The sequence below is a fragment of the Larimichthys crocea genome, chromosome V, assembly GCF_000972845.2.
Source record: "Larimichthys crocea isolate SSNF chromosome V, L_crocea_2.0, whole genome shotgun sequence".
Lineage (NCBI taxonomy): Eukaryota > Metazoa > Chordata > Actinopteri > Sciaenidae > Larimichthys > Larimichthys crocea.
The window spans coordinates 2,194,212-2,212,483 of record NC_040015.1 but is presented as its reverse complement, the minus strand read 5'-3'; the positions used below and the strand labels follow the sequence as shown (position 1 = coordinate 2,212,483).

Genomic DNA, 18,272 nt, shown 5'->3' with positions numbered 1-18,272 from the left:
CCTTAGTGGATGGAAACACGTTTATTTACATTTGCTTGTGCTGATTTGCATGAAATCCAGTTATGTTTGAATGGAAACATTGTAAACATTGTGAAGAAAACATTTTTTGACTCGTGTCTTTGTCTTTTAGCCTGCAGAAGCAGCACGACAGCTTCCGTGATTGGCTGCAGACCAAAGAAAAACAGTCTGTGGAGTCGGACAGAGTCAAACTACTTCTCAAAGATCTTCAGGATGAGAGGTGATCTTCAACTTTCATACAAGCAGAACTGGAAAGATTTTAACGTTTTTGTAGGCTAGTAATTTATGAAGCTGACGACATGAAGCCTATAATTACAGATACACTACATGCTGTGAATGTTCTAACATGTTTTAGTTTTTCCACTTGTCTTGTATACCTTCTGTCCCACTTTCCAGTGTCTCTTTATATCGTCCTGTGGTTCTCATTTATCTTGATGCCTTCATGTCTTCTGTAAAGTGCTTTGTATTACCTTGCTGTTAAAAGGTGCTGTACAAATAAATTTGCCTGCCTTTCATGTGACAGCGGCAGAGTTGACACCCTCAGTGAGGTATTGGCATCAGTGCGCAGACAGGGCGTCAGAGCTGAAAGCCTCCTGAAAGACGGTGATAACTTGATACAGCGCTACAGAAACCTGGAAGCCAGGCTGCAGAAGCAGGCAGACGCCCAGAGCGCCCTGGAGGGGGAATTTGACAAGTTAAATACTCAGGCTGAGAGCACCAGGACCTGGATCACTACACTTCTGCAACCCCTCACCTCCCATAGCACAGACACCAAGACAGAGGAGATGAAGCACAAAGCACAGGTCAGTGAAAAGAAGTTTGAAACTCAATCTGACCAAAGCTATTTCTTTCTTCGACACCAGAGGTGGAAGTTTCTCTTTCTCTTTTATTCTACCATTCTTTCTTCTTCTTCTTCTCTTCTTAACTGAACAAGAAAAATCTGCAACCAAAGATGATGACGGATGAAATTACAATGAAGTACTTCACAAGTTCATTTGCACGAACCAGGGCATGAATGTTGAATAAAGACAAGACTTAAGATAAAAAAGTTATCTTCCTCAGGTCATATTTTAGCATATTGACGTATTTTGTTACCCTTAATCTCAAAGTACAGTTGTGGCTGGACATCAGCTCATATCTGTGGTAGGTTAAAAGTCATTGGGATTCATCCTGTGTGGACAATGAACAACCACACAAAATTCCATAAGAAAAAAATGGTCCAATCACAGTTGAGCAAAAATTGGTCCAAGCCTTGGTCAACTTTCTACTTTATTATACTTTGATATGCTACCTGTTAGCTACGTGTTAGCTATAATTTTGCTACAGAGCAAAACACGAGCTAGCTAGTTGGATAGTCTACATTAATTCTTAGCTAGCTAGTTACATGTGATAGCTAATGTTATCTAAACATTAGCTAACTAGTTTGCAAATGTGTCTGCTATCATTAGCTAACTAAAATATGACTATACATATATGTTATCTTCAAAATTTGGTTGCATGTTCAACATAGGCGAGCTAACGCATAGCATATCTAAGTACAGGAAAGGAGGAAGTTAACTGAGTCTTGCTAAACCATGATTGGACCACAGAGCAAAACTGGGCGGGACTGATTGTGCGTCCTATAGCTACGCTGCTAATGTCACTAAAATGTATTTTCCTTCTCCAAACGTCTCCAGGCCGTTCTGAGCTCCAGACCTGAGGGAGACGCTAAAGTGGACAACCTGAGAAGACAAAGCGAAAGTCTGTGTGAGCAGGAGGACCTGCAGGAGGCGCGGAAAAAAGAGATTCAGCGGTCAGTCAGAGAAACAGAGGAGCAGTGGAGGACAGCTGTGCAGACAGCTGAACAGGCTCTCAACAAGGCGGAAGCACAGGCGCTGTTGGACAAAGACTTAGACGCTTTCAGAACCCAGAGTGAGAATGTTCAGTCCTGGATTAGAGAGCAGGAGCAGAGCTTGCAGTCGCTTGGTGGATGCATGCAAGCTGAAGAAAAGTGCCAGGTTGCACGAGTGAGTTTAAAGTGGTTGTGGAACATCTTCTTAATGCTTTTTTGAGGGTAGACACAATGTGATAATTGATAATTTGTTCTCTTCAGGCTATGCTGAGCTCCAAACCTGATGGAGATTCAAAGCTCTGGAATCTGAAGAAACAGTGTCAGAGTCTGTGTGACAACCAGAGCCTGGACGAGAGCAGGAGACAAGAGCTTCAGGATTCAGTCAGACACACAGAGGAGCAGTGGAAGAAAGTCCTGCAGGCTGCCGAGGAGGCTCTCAACAAGGCAGAGACTGATGCCACCATCGGAAGGGACTATGATGATTTCAAAACCCAGAGCGAGAGCACCCAGTCCTGGATCAAAGAGCAGAAACAGAAGCTGTTGTCGCATGGCAGTCGTGAGCAGGTTGAGGAAAGGTTACAGGCCGCACAGGTGAGTTCAGTGACAGGTCCGACATGAAAATCAGCAACATTTCAAATTCTCTCATTTTAGACAGTGATTTTTTTGCACAAACGTCATATTTGATAAACTCCAGTGTGATCTCCACAAATTCTGCATCTTCAGGCTGTTCTGAGCTCCAGACCTCAGGGAGAGTCCAAGATGCTCGACCTGAAGAGACGAAGTGAAAGTCTGTGTGAGCATCTGGAGGAGAGCAGGAAGGCCGAGGTTCAGCAGTTGGTGAGAGGCACAGAGCAGCAGTGGAGATCAGTTCTGCAGGCGGCCACACAGGCCGAACTCCGAGCTCTTTCAGACGACTTCGACACTCAGAGTAAAAACACCCAGTCCTGGATCAGAGACCAGCAACAGAAACTGCAGTCTGTGGGCATTCACAGGCCGCCCGAGGAGAGAAGTGACATGGCTCAGGTCAGTTTGTTGTACTGTCGCAGAGATAGCAATGTTTTCTGATGAGTCCGTAGACTATTGTAGAAATTTTAGGGATTCATTGTGTCTTGAAATGAAGTTTGTGTTCATGCAGAATTGCAACTGCTCCAAGCCCACCTGAGCTTTAGTGCCAGTATTCAGTTAACACTGTGACCTTTCCTCAGCTCCATTCTTAAACCCTCAAACTTTGTCTGCAGACCATCTTGAGCTCCAAACCTGACGGTGACTGTAAGGTAAACAACCTGAGGAGGCGAGGCCAGACTCTGTGTGACCACACAGACGCAGACAAGGGCAGCAAAGTCCACGTTCAGCAGACGGTCAGAGAGACAGAGGAGCAGTGGAGGACGGTCCTGCAGGCGGCCAAGCAGGTGGAAGCTGAAGCAGGAACTGTGATCAGCGAGGGGGCTGAGAGGAGAAGGATGGAGGTAAGAGAACTCGATGTCATCCACAGTGACTCACACTGAGAGCTTTGATAGTGTAAGATCATGTTCTACCATTGAAAGTCAGCAGATACAGTAACGATTAAAGAAACTATCTGTTGATTTAGTTCAAAGTTATTCTCATAATTACACGTGCAACAGAATAAAAACATCCTAGAAATCTTTTTCCTCACTTTTGGTACTTTCGTTTTTTAATAATCGAACTATTTAAACATGCACTAAACACTCTGAGACGGTACAGACTATGCTGTTTGTTAAAAAAGGCTCATTCTTGTCCATTGATTGTATATAAAGATTGACAATGTAACAGCTCCTCAAATGTAAAGCCCAAACATCTAGATCGCCCCCTGGTGGCTGGCTGCAGTATAGGTCATAAACTCCACCCCCTCCATGTTAGTAGATAGGACAATCTGAAAAGTTGAAGCACATGTCAAATATGTTTCTGTCATTTTAGGTTGTCCTTATCACGCTGACGTTCATTCAGCTGTTCATTGTTCTGATTTATTTGGACTTAATTATCTGATGCTATAAAACGCCAGCAAGAAGAATCAGGCCTTACCTGACTCAACACGCTGCCTAGCTCCTGATACAGGCTGTGGTCATCTCACGACTTGATTACTGTGACGCTCTCCTGACGGGCCTCCCAGCCTGCACAGTGAAACCCAAAAGGTCACGTTACCCCACTGCTCGTCAAGCTCCACTGGCTACCTGTAGCAGCCCACATTAAATTCAAATTGCTAATGCTGACTACAAAGTAGTCTCCAGCTCTGCACCAGCCTACCTCCTGACTGTTGTGTTCCTGCAATTAGCGTCAAAACAACAACTGAATCCTGTCTCATGGATCTATTTTGAACCTCATTATGTGATCATCTTTTCCTTTTCAGCTGAGAGAGTTTGATACACATCAGCAGGACACTGGCAGCTGGTTTACAGACCTCCAACGACAAGTGGACTCGCTGAACAGCCAAACCAGAGCTGAGGACAGACTGCACTCAGCTCAGGTGAGCTGCTGTGACATCCTTAAAGGCGTTTTAGCTCAGAGTTTTGTTTTGGCTCACATTTGGTTCACCTTCATGGGATCAGTCAAATAATAAAAGTATTACGGTAACTATGAAATATCATCTCTGTGTTATGTCCCACAGGCCATTATGAGCTCCAAGCCTAAAGGAGACTCCAAGCTCCAGGAGCTCAGGAGACGAGGCCAGAGTTTGTGCGGTCAGGACCTGGAGGAGCACAAAAAACAAGAGCTTCAGCAAAAAGTGAGAGGCGCAGAGGAGCAGTGGACGAGAGTCCTGCAAAACGCTAAACAAGCCCTGGATCAGGCCGAGAGGCAGTGCGCCTTGGAGGTCCAGCTGAGGGATTATAACGCCCTGAGAGAAAACACCAGAACGTGGCTGGAAGACAAGCAGCAGAACCTCGTCTCTCTGGATCTTCAGACAGAGCCAGAAAAGACAATAAACACTGCACAGGTCAGTTTGAACAAGAAAAAAATCTGCATCTGTGGTAACATAAAAGTTGTGACATGTAGCTAAAAAGCATGCAGGATCTTTGTCTAAACGTTTAACTTCAAACACTTTGTAACCTCAGTTTCAAAAGTGTCACTCAAACATCAAACTTTGATTTTACCCTCAGACTATCCTGAGCTGTAAGCCCGAGGGAGACTCCAAGCTGACAGAACTGAGGAGACAGAGTCAGAGTCTGTCCGATCAGGAGGACCTGGACGAGAACGTGAAGAGAGAGGCTCAGCAGGCGGTGAAAGATTCAGAGGAGCAGTGGAGCACAGTCCTTCAGTCCGCCGAGAACACTCTGAAGAAAGCCGAGGTCCAGTACTCGCTCTCCAGGGAGCTCGAGGCCTTCCGCACCCAAGCAGGCATCACCATGACCTGGGTTAAAGAGCTGCAGCAACAGGCCGAGTCCAAAGGGAGTGGCACTCAGGGCAGCCAGGCTCAGATAGAGGACAGGCTGAACACAACCAAGGTAAAACATAAAATGGGATTATTGAATATGTGATATGCTTCATTCTGTGTAGCTAGACTGAATTGTAATAATTTAATTAACTGTTGAATTACATATTTGGTGCGTTGATACATGACAGATTGTGTATGATTCTGTGTTTAGGCCATCTTGAGTTCCAAGTCCAATGGCGAGGCTCAAGTGATGGGGCTGAAGACCCGAGCTCAGAGTCTGTGTGAGCAGGAAGACCTGGAGGGAGACAAGAAGCTGGAGGTTCAGCAGACGGTCAAAGACACTGAGCAGCAGTGGAGGAAAGTCCTGCGGGATGCTGAGGACACACAGAGGTACAGGACATAAATGTCTCTGTGTGAGCTCAGGTTCAGACCCCTGTGGCTCCAAACGTCTGTCTGAGTGTTGGATTTTACAACAATCTGCGAGGTAGAATTACAGTTTTTGTCAATGGAGTCTAGTGACGAATGAGATTGCAGATTTACATTGCCGCCATTGCAGCCTGTGAAATGAGGGTTTATTTTGACAGAAGCAGCATTAGTGATTGTTGGAAGAACTGTAGAAAAACTAACAAAGACGGTTTTGGTGGGTTTTATTTGGTTTCTTGTTTGGTTTTGTTAATGGAGTCTGCCATAACACCTTTTTTCAACCTTCAGATGTTCTTCAAATATCATGACATGTCCTGCGCCTGAGATCACTTGAATTTAAAGGTTGAATTCAGACTGAATGAATTATGAACCTTTCATCTCCTGTCACCCATCAGACAGTTGAAGGGTCTTGTGGAGCGCCTGGTGTCCTGCCAGTGTCAACGAGGCCAAGCTGAGGCCCGTCTGTCTGACCTCCAGAAGCAGATCTCCAGCCTGCCACGTGTCTTCCCCTGGCCAGGCCTGGGAGAGCGCAGGCAGACGGTAGAACAGGCCCGGACTCTGCTGGACCAGACCACAGCTTTGGCTCCTGTCCTCTCAGAAATCCGCACACAGGTGAAGACCTCGCAGAACAGCAAATGTTTATGGAATATTATGGATGTTGTGTCCAAAAGAATGTGGTGATAAATGAAATGTGATGTTATCAAATTGAGAACACAAGCTTTAAACCTGTGTTTCACTGTTCTCAAGACTGCAGAGCTGTTTGAGATCACACAGGATCAGAGCTGGTCAGATCCCTCCTGGGCAGCCAAAGAGGCGTCCATTCCTGCTCTGCTGAAGGAGCTGACTGTGAGTCCAGCACTCTGTAGTAACAAAAAACACTGTAATGCTAATAAAATCTCCCTTTTCTGTTCATTTTCTAAATGAATTTTAAATTCTAGACATCTACATTTGTCATAAAATAGTACTTTTTTATTTATAACTATTAAGATATTAGCAAGAGTTTAAACAAATGCAAAGTTGCTATAAAATACAGCTGCTTCTGTTTCCAGGATGCAGTGACTAAGCTGGAGCAGGGCGTAGTGACGGAGAGGCAGTGCACCCAGCTGGTAGAGCAACACGAAGCAGCCCAGGACTGGCTGAGGGAACATGTCAAAGGCCTGGGAGCCCCTCCAGCAGACAGACAGGGTCTACACAGTGCTGTCAACACTCTGAAGGTCAGATAATAAAACACACACACACAATGGGATTTCTGACAGAAAGCAGTGGCACGTGAAAATATTCATGTTGTATCGCATCAAACTGAAGAAATCCCTTTACTCATAACAAATTAAGACATGAAGATGCATGTTTGGACAGTGTTTGCAAAGTTGTACTTTGTGAGGCCTAATGTATTCATAACAACAGATTTTTCATTTGGCAGTCTGAAAAATGAAAACTGCCTTATTACGTGATGTTTTTGGTTTTTATTTGTGGATCATATTTTCCCCCAAATCTTTGACATTTTGAATATTTAATATATTGTTATATGAGAGTCAAAAGCTCTTCACAAACTGTTCTTTCTGGATTCTAACTCTGTTGTTCTCCTCTTTCTCCCTGCGATGCCAGGCTTTACTCCAGACAGTGGACAGGGAACAGAGGGAGATGAAAGAGCTGGACTCTGCTCGGGACAGTTTGCTGAGCCTTTGTACCCCCGGTGGTCGGGACGCTCTGACCCTGGAGATCAGCCATCTCCATGATCTCTGCACCACCTCGGAGCAGGAGGTGACGGAGCGCCTGGGGGCCTGTGAGACGCGCTTATCAGAGCTGGACAGTCAGCTGGCCAGGAGGGTCCAGGTGCTGAAAGAGAGAGGTGCAGCCCTGCAGTGGGAGCTCCGCTCTCTGGACCAGGCGCTCAGTTATAGTGAACCACAGAACAACATCGCCCAGCTCCAACAGCACTGGCACAGCCTTCAGGTTATTATTATTATTTATCCAAGAATGTACAGCAAGTGAATATCGGAGTTGGTAGCTCACATACGTGATGTTGATGTCGTTCTACTCTTAGAACTGTGAGAAGTCACTCGAAGATTTGGGTGGCAAAGTTCATGATCTTTACCAGGAGATAAAGGCTACACCTGCCACTGACGAGCTGCCAACAGAAATTATCACAGTGGTCGAGTCTTTACAGCAGCAACATGACAGGTAACGTCTTACAACTCATTTCCTCTCTGTTCTATGAGAGCTGTCACAAATAGATAAACAACACAAATGGATAAAGGTCATGACTTATTGGTATAAACATAGAAACCAAACACATGACATGCAGTAGCATCTGTCCACTTCACCAATAGGCCTTTTTAAACTTTATATAGCCAACTTGGAACAGATTCTACACAGCTGACATCCATTTATTTCAATTTAGCTTTCAATCATTTTTACATACCAGAAACATGGCTCAGTGGTTTATTCTGCTCTTGTTTAATGGAAACACAGAGTTCTCATGCTCTGTACCCTGTTTGAAACATACAAAGATAATTGGTTTCTTGAACTAAGCACTATAACATGTAAGATGTGGACATATGTGTTGTTTTTAATCTCTTCTTCTTTTGCACGTTGTTTTATGATTAAAAAAAAGTTCCTGTTTTCGTTTGGATCTCGTCTAGTATACTACCTGCAGATAACATGCAAAATGATGTGTTGACAATAAATTGGATTCAATTATCTCTACAGTCTAAAAACCAGGCTGAGTGAGCGTCAGAGTACCTGCTCTACAAACACAGCTCGCTGTTTGATGGACTCTCTTCACACCCTGCAGGAATGGAACCACAGCAAACCATCAGAGTCCAGTTCTTCTGTGCAGGTTTCTGTCTTTTAAGGCTTTTATGTTTTTTCTCAGGCAATGTTAAGTACTTTATTACAGAAAACATTTGTGCAGTTAAATACATCTGTGTGCGTCCTAGTACATCTCATCTTCTACTGTAAGTGATTGATTCATGATGCAGGGGCATCAAACCATGTCAAGACATGTCAAAACATTCATTCTTCCCCGTTTGAAATTTATAATGGCACACTTAGCTATAATCAGGTTACATTATTTTGCATATTTTGCATTATATGCATTAAAGAGAAAAAAATAAATCTCTAGTGTTTCATTAAAGAATAGTGAGGGATGTGTAAAGTCTTACATTTCACCTTGACTTTGTAATGTGTGATCAACTTAGACATGACATTTCACACAAAGATTTTTCACCACAGTTTAAAAAATGTTTTCCTTCGGGTGTTAGGTGACATTAGAGGAAGGTGAAAAGTTGCAGGTCGGCCTGCGGGAGGCGCTGTCTCACCAGCAGTTTCTATCAGACTGTTTGATGCCAGTCTTGTTTGAGAAACTGGAGAGAGAGGGTTCAGAGACACTCAGAGAAGCAGACACACACAAGGCTTCTCTCAGCCAAGGCTTAAAGGTATTTAATTCATGTCAAATAGATGTATGTATTTGACATAATTTATTAAATATTGCATGTTATATATTATATTTAAGAAACGGTTAAATGTAATAATTAATTCTGTTTTAAAATAATTTCAAGGAACTTGATGAAAGGAGTAAAGTAAAGCTGCATGATGTCCTCCAGGGTAATCGGGAGGACACAAAGACATCAGCAGTGGCACCACCACGAAAAAACAAGCGCTCATCCGAGAAAAAACATCAAGTTAAAGAACAGAAAAACATTCCCTTAACAGAAAAATCTACATCTATTGATGACGAAATGTCTGTTTCAGCTGAGCTGCAAACTGAGGCTAAAACAGCAAAACCTAGTGTGACAGCAGCCATGCAAGACATAAAAATCAATGTCGTGGAGCAAACCAGAATCGAACCAACAAGGAAGAAATCTCAGAGTAAAACATCAGAAGAACCGTTTAAAAGTACAAAGCAAGATATCACTGCTGAGCCTGTTGGAGCTGAACAAATGGAACATGCTGTCAATGAACCTGATCTGATCCAAAAGATCACTGAGCAGTCTGCACCTGGTGCTAGTGAGAAGACTACACCTGTACCATCCAGAAGAAAGTCCAAGACTTCAGCCACTTATACTGAGCCTATTATGGTGAAAACTATTACTCAAGGCTCACCCAGAAATCAAACAGGAACTACTGTTGTTGAAGAAATAAAAAATATAGCTACCATTGTTCTAGATGTATCAGAGCCATTCACAGCTGGCCCTGTAACAACTGATGTTGCAGGTGAACTTAACAAGAAAGCGCAGGGGTCCTTGAAATCTTCCATTATGACTGAACAAGCTGAAACCATGGTTGTTGAGCAAGCCAAGCTTGGACCTACCACTAAAGAGTCAAAAAGTCCAAATGTGTCCTCAAAGGTTTCTGTAGAAAAACCTGCACAGATTAAGGGTGATGCTGAGAATGAAACTACACAGTTGACCACACAACCAGTTGAAACTGCTGTTTTGGGAGAAAGTAACCTCTCACCAACCAAAAGAAAGTCAAAGAGACCAAAACTTTCCCCAGAACTTTCTAACAAGGAGAAAACACACACCACAGGGAAGACTGAATGCCAATTAGGTTCTAAGGAGCAAACTGAAGCTGTTGTTGTGGAGGATGAAACTAAGGTCATACGAACCAGGAGGAAGTCAAATAGTCTTGATATTTCAACTGTTCCAGAGACGACTGTTGAAAAATCTAATTTGGTGAAAGAGTCTGAGAAGTCTTCAGCTGCAGACTTTGTTCCAGAGTCAACTAAACTTGATGTTTTGGAACCAAGTAAGATTTTACCCCCCAAACGAAAATCAAAGAGTCCAAAACTTCCCATGAAACAGGCTGATCAGAAGGCAGCACAGACGGAAGAACCTGAAAGTCAAAGGTCTGCTTTGAGTTTGAGGGAGCAAAGTGAAAGTGTTGAAACAAAGATCATTCCAACCAGAAGAAAGTCAAAAAGTGCTGAACTTAGCACAACATTGCAGCAAGTGGAACCTGAAGATAATAAGAAAGAACCTGATGGCCTGAAGTCTTGTTCAACTCCACAGGTGGTCACAGAAACAGTTGTTGTAAAAGAAAAACAGATTTCTCCAACCAAAAGAAGATCAAAGGGCCCAAAGCTCCCCCCAGAACATGCTAACAAGGAGGTTGCAGTGACTAAGCAAGAGTCTGGAAGTCAGAAGCCTCCAGTGAGCTCTAGCGTGCCAACTGAAACTGTTATTGAAGAAACAAAGAATATAGCAACCATTATTCTTGATGTATCAGAGCCATTCACTACTGTCCCTGTAACAAATTATCCTAAAGTCAAGGTTTCCACAGTTCCAGAGTCAATATCTCACCTTGGTATAATTACTTGTGTTGCACCAGAGGAAAATGACTGTGTAACCACAGGGTTTATTCAAGGGCAAAGTCAAACTTCTGTTGTGGAACAAAGCAAGTTTGTACCACCAAAAAGAAAATCAAAGAGTACAGGACTTGATCTTAAACTTGAGGACACTGATGCACCTCAGACAATGGCTGAGCCTGAAGGACAAAAATCTTGTTTGAGTTCCAATGAGCAAAATGTCAGTGAAGAAACAAAACTTATACCAACCAGAAAAAAGTCAAAGAGTGGTGACTTTTCCATGACTTCCAAGGCAGTTACCAATGTTAGATTAACTGATGTAGAAAAAGGTGTGCTTTCACCAGCCCAAAGACAGCCAAAGGGTGTTGAACCTTTATCAGAACTTGTTACCACAGAGCTGACACATGTAAAAGAAATTCCTGGCAGTCATAAGCCAGCTTCTACTCTAGAAGTGGTCACAGCAACAACTGAAATTACTGTTGTGGAAAAAGGTAAGCCTTCGCCACCCAAAAGAAAGTCAAAGGGTGTTGAACCTTCAAAAGAACCTGTTTCCAAAGAGCTGACAGAGACCAAGGAAAGGTCTGACAGTAGCAAGCCATCCTCAACTTCAGAAATGTTCCCAACAACATATGAAATGAGTGTTGTGGAAAAAGGTACACTTTCACCAACTCCAAAAAAGTCAACTGGTGTTGAACCCTTGACAGAACTTGTTACCAAAGACCTGACAAAGACCAAGGAAACGCCTGACAGTGAGGAGCCGTCTTCAACTTCAGAGGTGGTCCCAGCAACATATGAAATGAGTGTTGTTGTGGAAAAAGGTGTTCTTTCACCAACTCCAAGAAAGACAACTGGTGTTGAACCTTCAAAAGAACTTGTTACCCACGACCTGACAAAGACCAAGGAAACATCTGACAGTGACAAGCCGTCTTCATCTTTAGAGGTGGTCCCAGCAACGTATGAAATGAGTGTTGTGGAAAAAGGTGTTCTTTCACCAACTCCAAGAAAGTCAACTGGTGTTGAGCCTTCGACAGAACTTGTTACTAACGACCTGACAAAGACCAAGGAAACACCTGACAGTGAGAAGCCGTCTTTAACTTCCGAGGTGGTCCCAGCAACGTATGAAATGAGTGTTGTTGTGGAAAAGGGTATAGTTTCACCAACTCTAAGAAAGTCAACTGGTGTTGAACCTTTGACAGAACTTGTTACCAAAGACCTGACAAAGACCACGGAAATGTCTGACAGTGTGAAGCCATGTTCAACTTCAGATGTGGTCCCAGCAACATATGAAATGAGTGTTGTTGTGGAAAAAGGTGTTCTTTCACCAACCCGAAGAAAGTCAGAGAGTGTTGATCCTTCCACAGAAGTTGTTAGTGAAGAGCTGGCAAAGTCAAAGGATGAGCTTGACAGTCATAAGCCCTCTTCAACTCCAGAGGGGGTGCCAGCAACATATGAAATGAGTGTTGTTGTGGAAAAAGGTATAGTTTTACCAACTCTAAGAAAGTCAACTGGTGTTGAACCTTTGACAGAACTTGTTACCAAAGACCTGACAAAGACCAAGGAAAATCCTCACAATGAGAAGCCATCTTCAACTTTAGAGGTGGTCCCAGCAACGTATGAAATGAGTGTTGTTGTGGAAAAGTGTAGTCTTTCACCAACCTCAAGAAAGTCAGAGAGTGTTCAACCTTCGACAGAACTTGTTGCCAAAGAGCAGACAAAGACCAAGGAAGACCCTGACAGTGAGAAGGCAACGTCAACTTCAGAGGTGGTCCCAGCAACTTATGAAATGAGTGTTGTTGTGGAAAAAGGTAGTCTTTCACCAACTCCAAGAAAGTCAACTGGTGTTGAACCCTTGACAGAACTTGTTACCAAAGACCTGACAAAGACCAAGGAAACGCCTGACAGTGAGAAGCTGTCTTCAACTTCAGAGGTGGTCCCAGAAACAAATGAAATAAGTGTTGTTGTGGCAGAAGGTATGCTTTCACCTACCAACAGACAGCCAACGGCTGTTCAACCTCCAGCAGAACTTGTTCCCACAAAGCTGACATCAACCAAAGAGGAGCCTAGCGGTCAGAAGTCGTCTTTAACTCCTGAAGTGCCTCAAACAGAACCACCTGCCTCCACCATGTCTACTGACACACCCCATGTGGCAGAGTACATCGACAACATGATGAAAAATGCAGTTGAGATTCAGAAGAGATATCTGGTCCTTGATCTGCCTGAGATAGGAGTTACCCAGACATGTGAGATAAAGCCACATCGGCTTGATGAAATTGACTCTACTCAACCTCCCTCTGCCGTTTTTTCATCAACACACCCTCATAAGGCAGAGATAGAGTTTTCAGAAACTATCTTATCTGAGCAAGACCTAATGAAACCAAGTGATACTTTGAATCAGTTGAAACTCTCACAGGAACAACCCAGAGAGGACATGGAACAAGGTGTCCACAAAGTATCAACACTTTACCTTCATGATGCACCTAAGAGCCTGGAAGAGAAGCTGATTAGAGTGGAAGAAATCCACAAAGAGGCTGAAGTGCATGTGGATACACAGACTGGTCAGACACAATGTAAGACAGAACCACAAAGCAAGGATATTATTAGCACTGATATTCAGCCAGAGAAGGCTGCAGCTAAGATAGGTAGAGGAGATAGGGTAGAAGTGCAAAAAAACATTAGTAAATGTGAAGACAATGTGGCTAAAGGTGACTTTTCCCAACCCACCACTGTTTTTGCAGCAGTGCAGAAAAGTGAATCAGAGACACAGTTGCTACAAATAAGCTTATCTGAGCATGACACAGGAAAACCAGGTCAACAGTTGGAGCTCTTGAGAACAACACAGGGAAGACCCAAGGATGTCAAGGATTTTGATGTCCAGGAAGAGCATGGCAAAGTGTTGACACATGATGTGCATGATACACCCAAGTGCCTAGATGAAAGTTCTGTTAAGGAAATCCTCTTGAGGCCTGAAGTGCGTGTTCTACAACTAGATATACAGACCAGCCCAGAGCAGGAAAACACATCTGTAACAAGAGCAAAAGTGATCGATATTGTTCAAACAAGTATCCAGAGTGAAAGAATGTCAGGAAATGAAGATATAACTACTGCTGATGTTACACCAGAGAAAGATGCAGTTGAAAAGACTGCATTAAAGATGAAAGAAAGCAGTGCTGAAGACAGTGTTCCTAAAATTGACTTTCCTGCTTCTTCTGAGTCTTTACAACCACACGTGACAGAGACAGAATTTATAGAAATAAACATATATGACCAAGACATAGTAAAACCAAGCCAAACTGAAAGTAAGATAGAGCCTTTGAAAACCACACAGAATAGACCTTCTGAGGTTAAGGACCATGGGGACCAAGAAGAGCATCCTGAAGTGTCAGTGCATGGTATGCCCAATGTACCCAAGAGCCTGGATGAAAAGTCTGTTAAAGAGGGAGAAATCCACATAAATGTACATGAATGCAAAACTGTCATGGAATCAAGTATCCAGTATGAGTCAGTTAAAGAAAGCAAGGCTGTAACTTCCACTGATGATCAGTCTGACAAGCCTGCAGTTAGAATGACCAGCAAAGAAGTGCAAGAAAGCTTTACTGAATCCCTGTCTGAACCTGGTGTGGTCCTGAAAGCCCAAACTGAGAGACACAAAACAGATGCGAAGGAAAATAAGAAAGAAGATCAGAATAAGGTGAAGAAGAAAACAACTCAGGAAGAGGAAAGTGAAAACATGGTCAAGGTAGAAATACAAAATGTTCCACTCCCAATGGCCACAACCACCACCACTGGTGAAATGAGACTTCAAAGTATGGATTCACCACAGGTAAGACAATTTCTATATATATATATATACATATATGTATGTATAATTGACAATATATGTTTTGCATAACCACTGTCCCATGGAAACACCTGATATATTTCATTTTAAGTTCTAGCAGTAATGTAATATTTGTTTAAAAGAAAGTGAGAAAGGGGTGTCATTTAGCTCAGTTAGTAGAGCAGCTGCCCCATGTACGAAGGCTCAGTCCTTGCTGCGGCAGCCTAGGGTTCGAATCCAAACTGTGGCTCTTTCAGCATGTCATTTCCCATCTCTCTCTCTCTCACATTCCTGTTACAGTACTCTTCAGCCGTTTCTATTAAAAAATAAAACTTGAAAAGGCCCAAAAAATATATCTAAAGAAAAAAGATAGTAAGAAAACACACTATCAAACAAATGGAAAACATATTCTTATCTCCAGTGACATTTTTCCCTTGAAGAAATGTCATTGTAACAATAAGGAATACCTTTGTAATAATAATAGAAGAAAGCACATACAAAGACAAGTTGAGTAGAGAGAAACAATATCCAGTGAATAAGAGGATGCAGTTTTTACTCCAGGGAAGTCATGCATATAAGGCTGGAGAGGCAAACAAGGAAAAAAATCTGTTGGAGCTGGTGTTCCATTTTCTAACTCTGAACTAATATAAATGTTTAGAGTGCATAGATAAATTTAAACTCACCTGGAAGAAATCATGAATGTTTTTAGTCTTATTTAGATCATGGTGCACATCAGCCTGTTGTGACTAAAATCAGTTTTACTACAATAAACACTTACCTGCCAAAACTTCTCACGAATTAAAACTTCTAAAACTAAACTAATAATTTACAGAAGATTTAGAAAATGAGTCATTAGAATGTTTTTTCTGACTTGCCTCTCAGGGCTTCCTTACTTACATGTAAATCCTCTTGTAATGTCATGTAAAACATTGGGCTCCTACTGTATCATGGCTAAATACTACCTTAAATATTTTAGAATTTCTTTAGATATTTATATTCAAAGCAGCACAGGGGACATGGACAGCTATGTTTTATTAGCATTACAGGCAAAACAAAGAATATAAGCCTGAACCTTTTCACTTTCACTGCAACCAAACATGCTATTGCCTTGGGGTAGAACTTGTTTATGCATGTTATCACTTGTCTTGCAAGAGAGTAAGGCTAACTACTCTTGCAGGGAAAGGAGCAACAGCTTCTTTTCTCAGCTCAGACAAAACTGTAAACAGTTTCAGGCAGAAATTGTCCTGCAAAGACATAAAACTGATTTTATGTCTTCACAATGGAAGGAGGTGGACAAGGCTGGCATGGTATCACCAACATCAACGCAGACAGTTCAGAAATCTTCAACTGACATTGTCTGGGGTGAGTTAACCATGGCGGAAGGAGTGCCCTCTCAGGAAAACAAAACTAAAGCAGAAGCAAGTGTTATGACGACTGAGAAACTTGTCCTGGAGGTACCAGAAGAATCTGCCATGGGGACCCTCTTCACAGAAGTACAGCTGCTCGCAGGAACCGGACCCAACATTAAACTCATTGAGGTATCAGAATTAGTGATACAGCACTAAAATTACAAATACACAGGGGCTTTAAGTGCAAAGAATATTGTGTGAGAATAGGTTTGAATCTGGCTTGTGGCTGATGTTATTTTTTATCTTTTATATCCTTTCCATTGCTCTGTCTACAGTAAAATACCAAAAATGGCAGCATTTTTAAAAATTAATTTAATAAATGCATTTATTACATATATTTCTGATGTGTGTAAATGAGAGGGACCCAAGTGGAAGAGTGAGGTTACAGGGAGAAGAGATAAAAAAGGTGGAGGTGGATTTTAAGTATTTAGGCTCAACAGTCCAGGGCAATGGAGAGTGTGGAAAAGAGGTGAAGAAGCGTGCGCAGGCAGGTTGGAACGGGTGGAGAAAAGTGTCAGGTGTGATGTGTGATAGAAGAGTTTCAGCTAAAATGAAAGGAAAGGTGTACAAAACTGTGGTGAGACCAGCGATATTGTTTGGTCTAGAGACAGTGCCACTGAGGAAAAGACAGGAGGCAGAGCTGAAGGTAGCAGAGATGAAGATGCTGAGGTTCTCTTTGGGAGTGACCAAGATGGATAGGATCAGGAATGAGTACATCAGAGGGACAGCACATGTTAGAGGTTTTGGAGATAAAGTCAGAGAGGCCAGACTGAGATGGTTTGGACATGTCCAGAGGAGAGATAGTGAATATATTGGTAGAAGGATGCTGAGTTTTGAACTGCCAGACAGGAGGCCTAGAGGAAGACCAAAGAGGAGGTTTATGGATGCAGTGAAAGAGGACATGAAGGTAGTTGGTGTGAGAGAAGAGGATGCAGAAGACAGGGTTAGATGGAGGCAACTGATTCGCTGTGGCGACCCCTGAAGGAAAAATCCGAAAGGAGAAGAAGAAGAAGAATACATATATTTCTGAGTATTTCTAATTTTAGAGGGAATAATTACATAGAATTAAAATAACAGTCATTCATGTAGGCCCTAAATGGGTTAAACTGACAAAAGCAAGATTCCTGTTTTTAATTTGGTCATGCTTTGAATTAACCACCCATTTTGGGCTTCAACTGGACATTTCAAGACTCCAGGCTCTGATGTGTTTCTGTGTCTTAAGGGTAAACCACTGGAGGATGCTCCGGAGTCTCTGATGACATCCACCAGTGATCTGAAAAATCGTCTAAGCAGGCTGGTGTCTAAAGTCCTGAGCTGCAAGAACCACCCAGCAGAGCTCAACCCAACAGTCATGGCCCAGCAGCTGGAGGAGGCTCAGGTGTGCTTCAAAATGACAGAGTACATTACTAACTAGAGAAATAAAGAAAAAAGATCATTTTTAGCAGCAGCTTGATTTTTACTGGTGGGTTGGCATAACCTAGATAAGAATGCCAAATTGCCCCCAGAATTGTGCCTCTCTAATAAGTATCAAAGGTGGATATTAAAAATAAGTACACACTGGCAGTACAAAATAATTCTGCAGCAGGCCCTTGTAACTTTTGACATAAACCACTCTTAGCATTTTACTTGTGTTAGTAATAATCAGATAATCTTAATCATGAAATCTGCATTAAGAATATAGGCATTAAATAATTGTGTGTTTATGTTGGCTTGCTGAGTACAGGAGTGCAGAGAGTCTGCCCAGGCACAGGTAGCATGGCTCTTTCAGTTGAGAGGTGCTGATGCTGAGAACCGGGACACTCTGGAGCTTGTGGAGGACCAATGGTGTACTGCTGCTCAGGATGCAGCTGCTGTCTCTCAGAGTAAAGAGTCCCAGCTGCAGGTGGTGACTGAATACTGCAGACAGACCCAAGCAGCCAAGACCACACTGGAGGGACTGACAGCAGAACTGGACGCTGTTAGAAAGTGAGTCTTTCTAGTCTGTGAATCTTTGGTTTCCTTTTAATTTCTTATTTAATTTCTTAATTGAAGGTTGTAGTTAACGTAATATGCTATTATACAACATAAAATCACATCAC

General features: G+C 42.6%; 1 protein-coding gene across 1 annotated transcript in view; it reads left to right on the top strand.

Annotated features, from left to right (window-relative positions):
* Positions 1–18,272, top strand: part of syne2b (spectrin repeat containing, nuclear envelope 2b) — an 81,449-nt gene that overhangs the window by 46,371 nt on the left and 16,806 nt on the right. The window contains exons 41-62 of the mRNA XM_019264052.2: positions 131–238; positions 542–821; positions 1,695–2,024; positions 2,111–2,440; positions 2,573–2,872; positions 3,088–3,315; positions 4,215–4,331; positions 4,473–4,799; positions 4,963–5,307; positions 5,449–5,627; positions 6,056–6,272; positions 6,408–6,506; positions 6,710–6,874; positions 7,266–7,613; positions 7,705–7,841; positions 8,370–8,499; positions 8,924–9,097; positions 9,221–11,297; positions 11,331–14,788; positions 16,072–16,323; positions 17,417–17,572; positions 17,918–18,159. Coding sequence (XP_019119597.1) covers positions 131–238; positions 542–821; positions 1,695–2,024; positions 2,111–2,440; positions 2,573–2,872; positions 3,088–3,315; positions 4,215–4,331; positions 4,473–4,799; positions 4,963–5,307; positions 5,449–5,627; positions 6,056–6,272; positions 6,408–6,506; positions 6,710–6,874; positions 7,266–7,613; positions 7,705–7,841; positions 8,370–8,499; positions 8,924–9,097; positions 9,221–11,297; positions 11,331–14,788; positions 16,072–16,323; positions 17,417–17,572; positions 17,918–18,159 — 9,999 coding nt within the window. The remainder of the gene's footprint in view (positions 1–130; positions 239–541; positions 822–1,694; positions 2,025–2,110; positions 2,441–2,572; positions 2,873–3,087; positions 3,316–4,214; positions 4,332–4,472; positions 4,800–4,962; positions 5,308–5,448; positions 5,628–6,055; positions 6,273–6,407; positions 6,507–6,709; positions 6,875–7,265; positions 7,614–7,704; positions 7,842–8,369; positions 8,500–8,923; positions 9,098–9,220; positions 11,298–11,330; positions 14,789–16,071; positions 16,324–17,416; positions 17,573–17,917; positions 18,160–18,272) is intronic.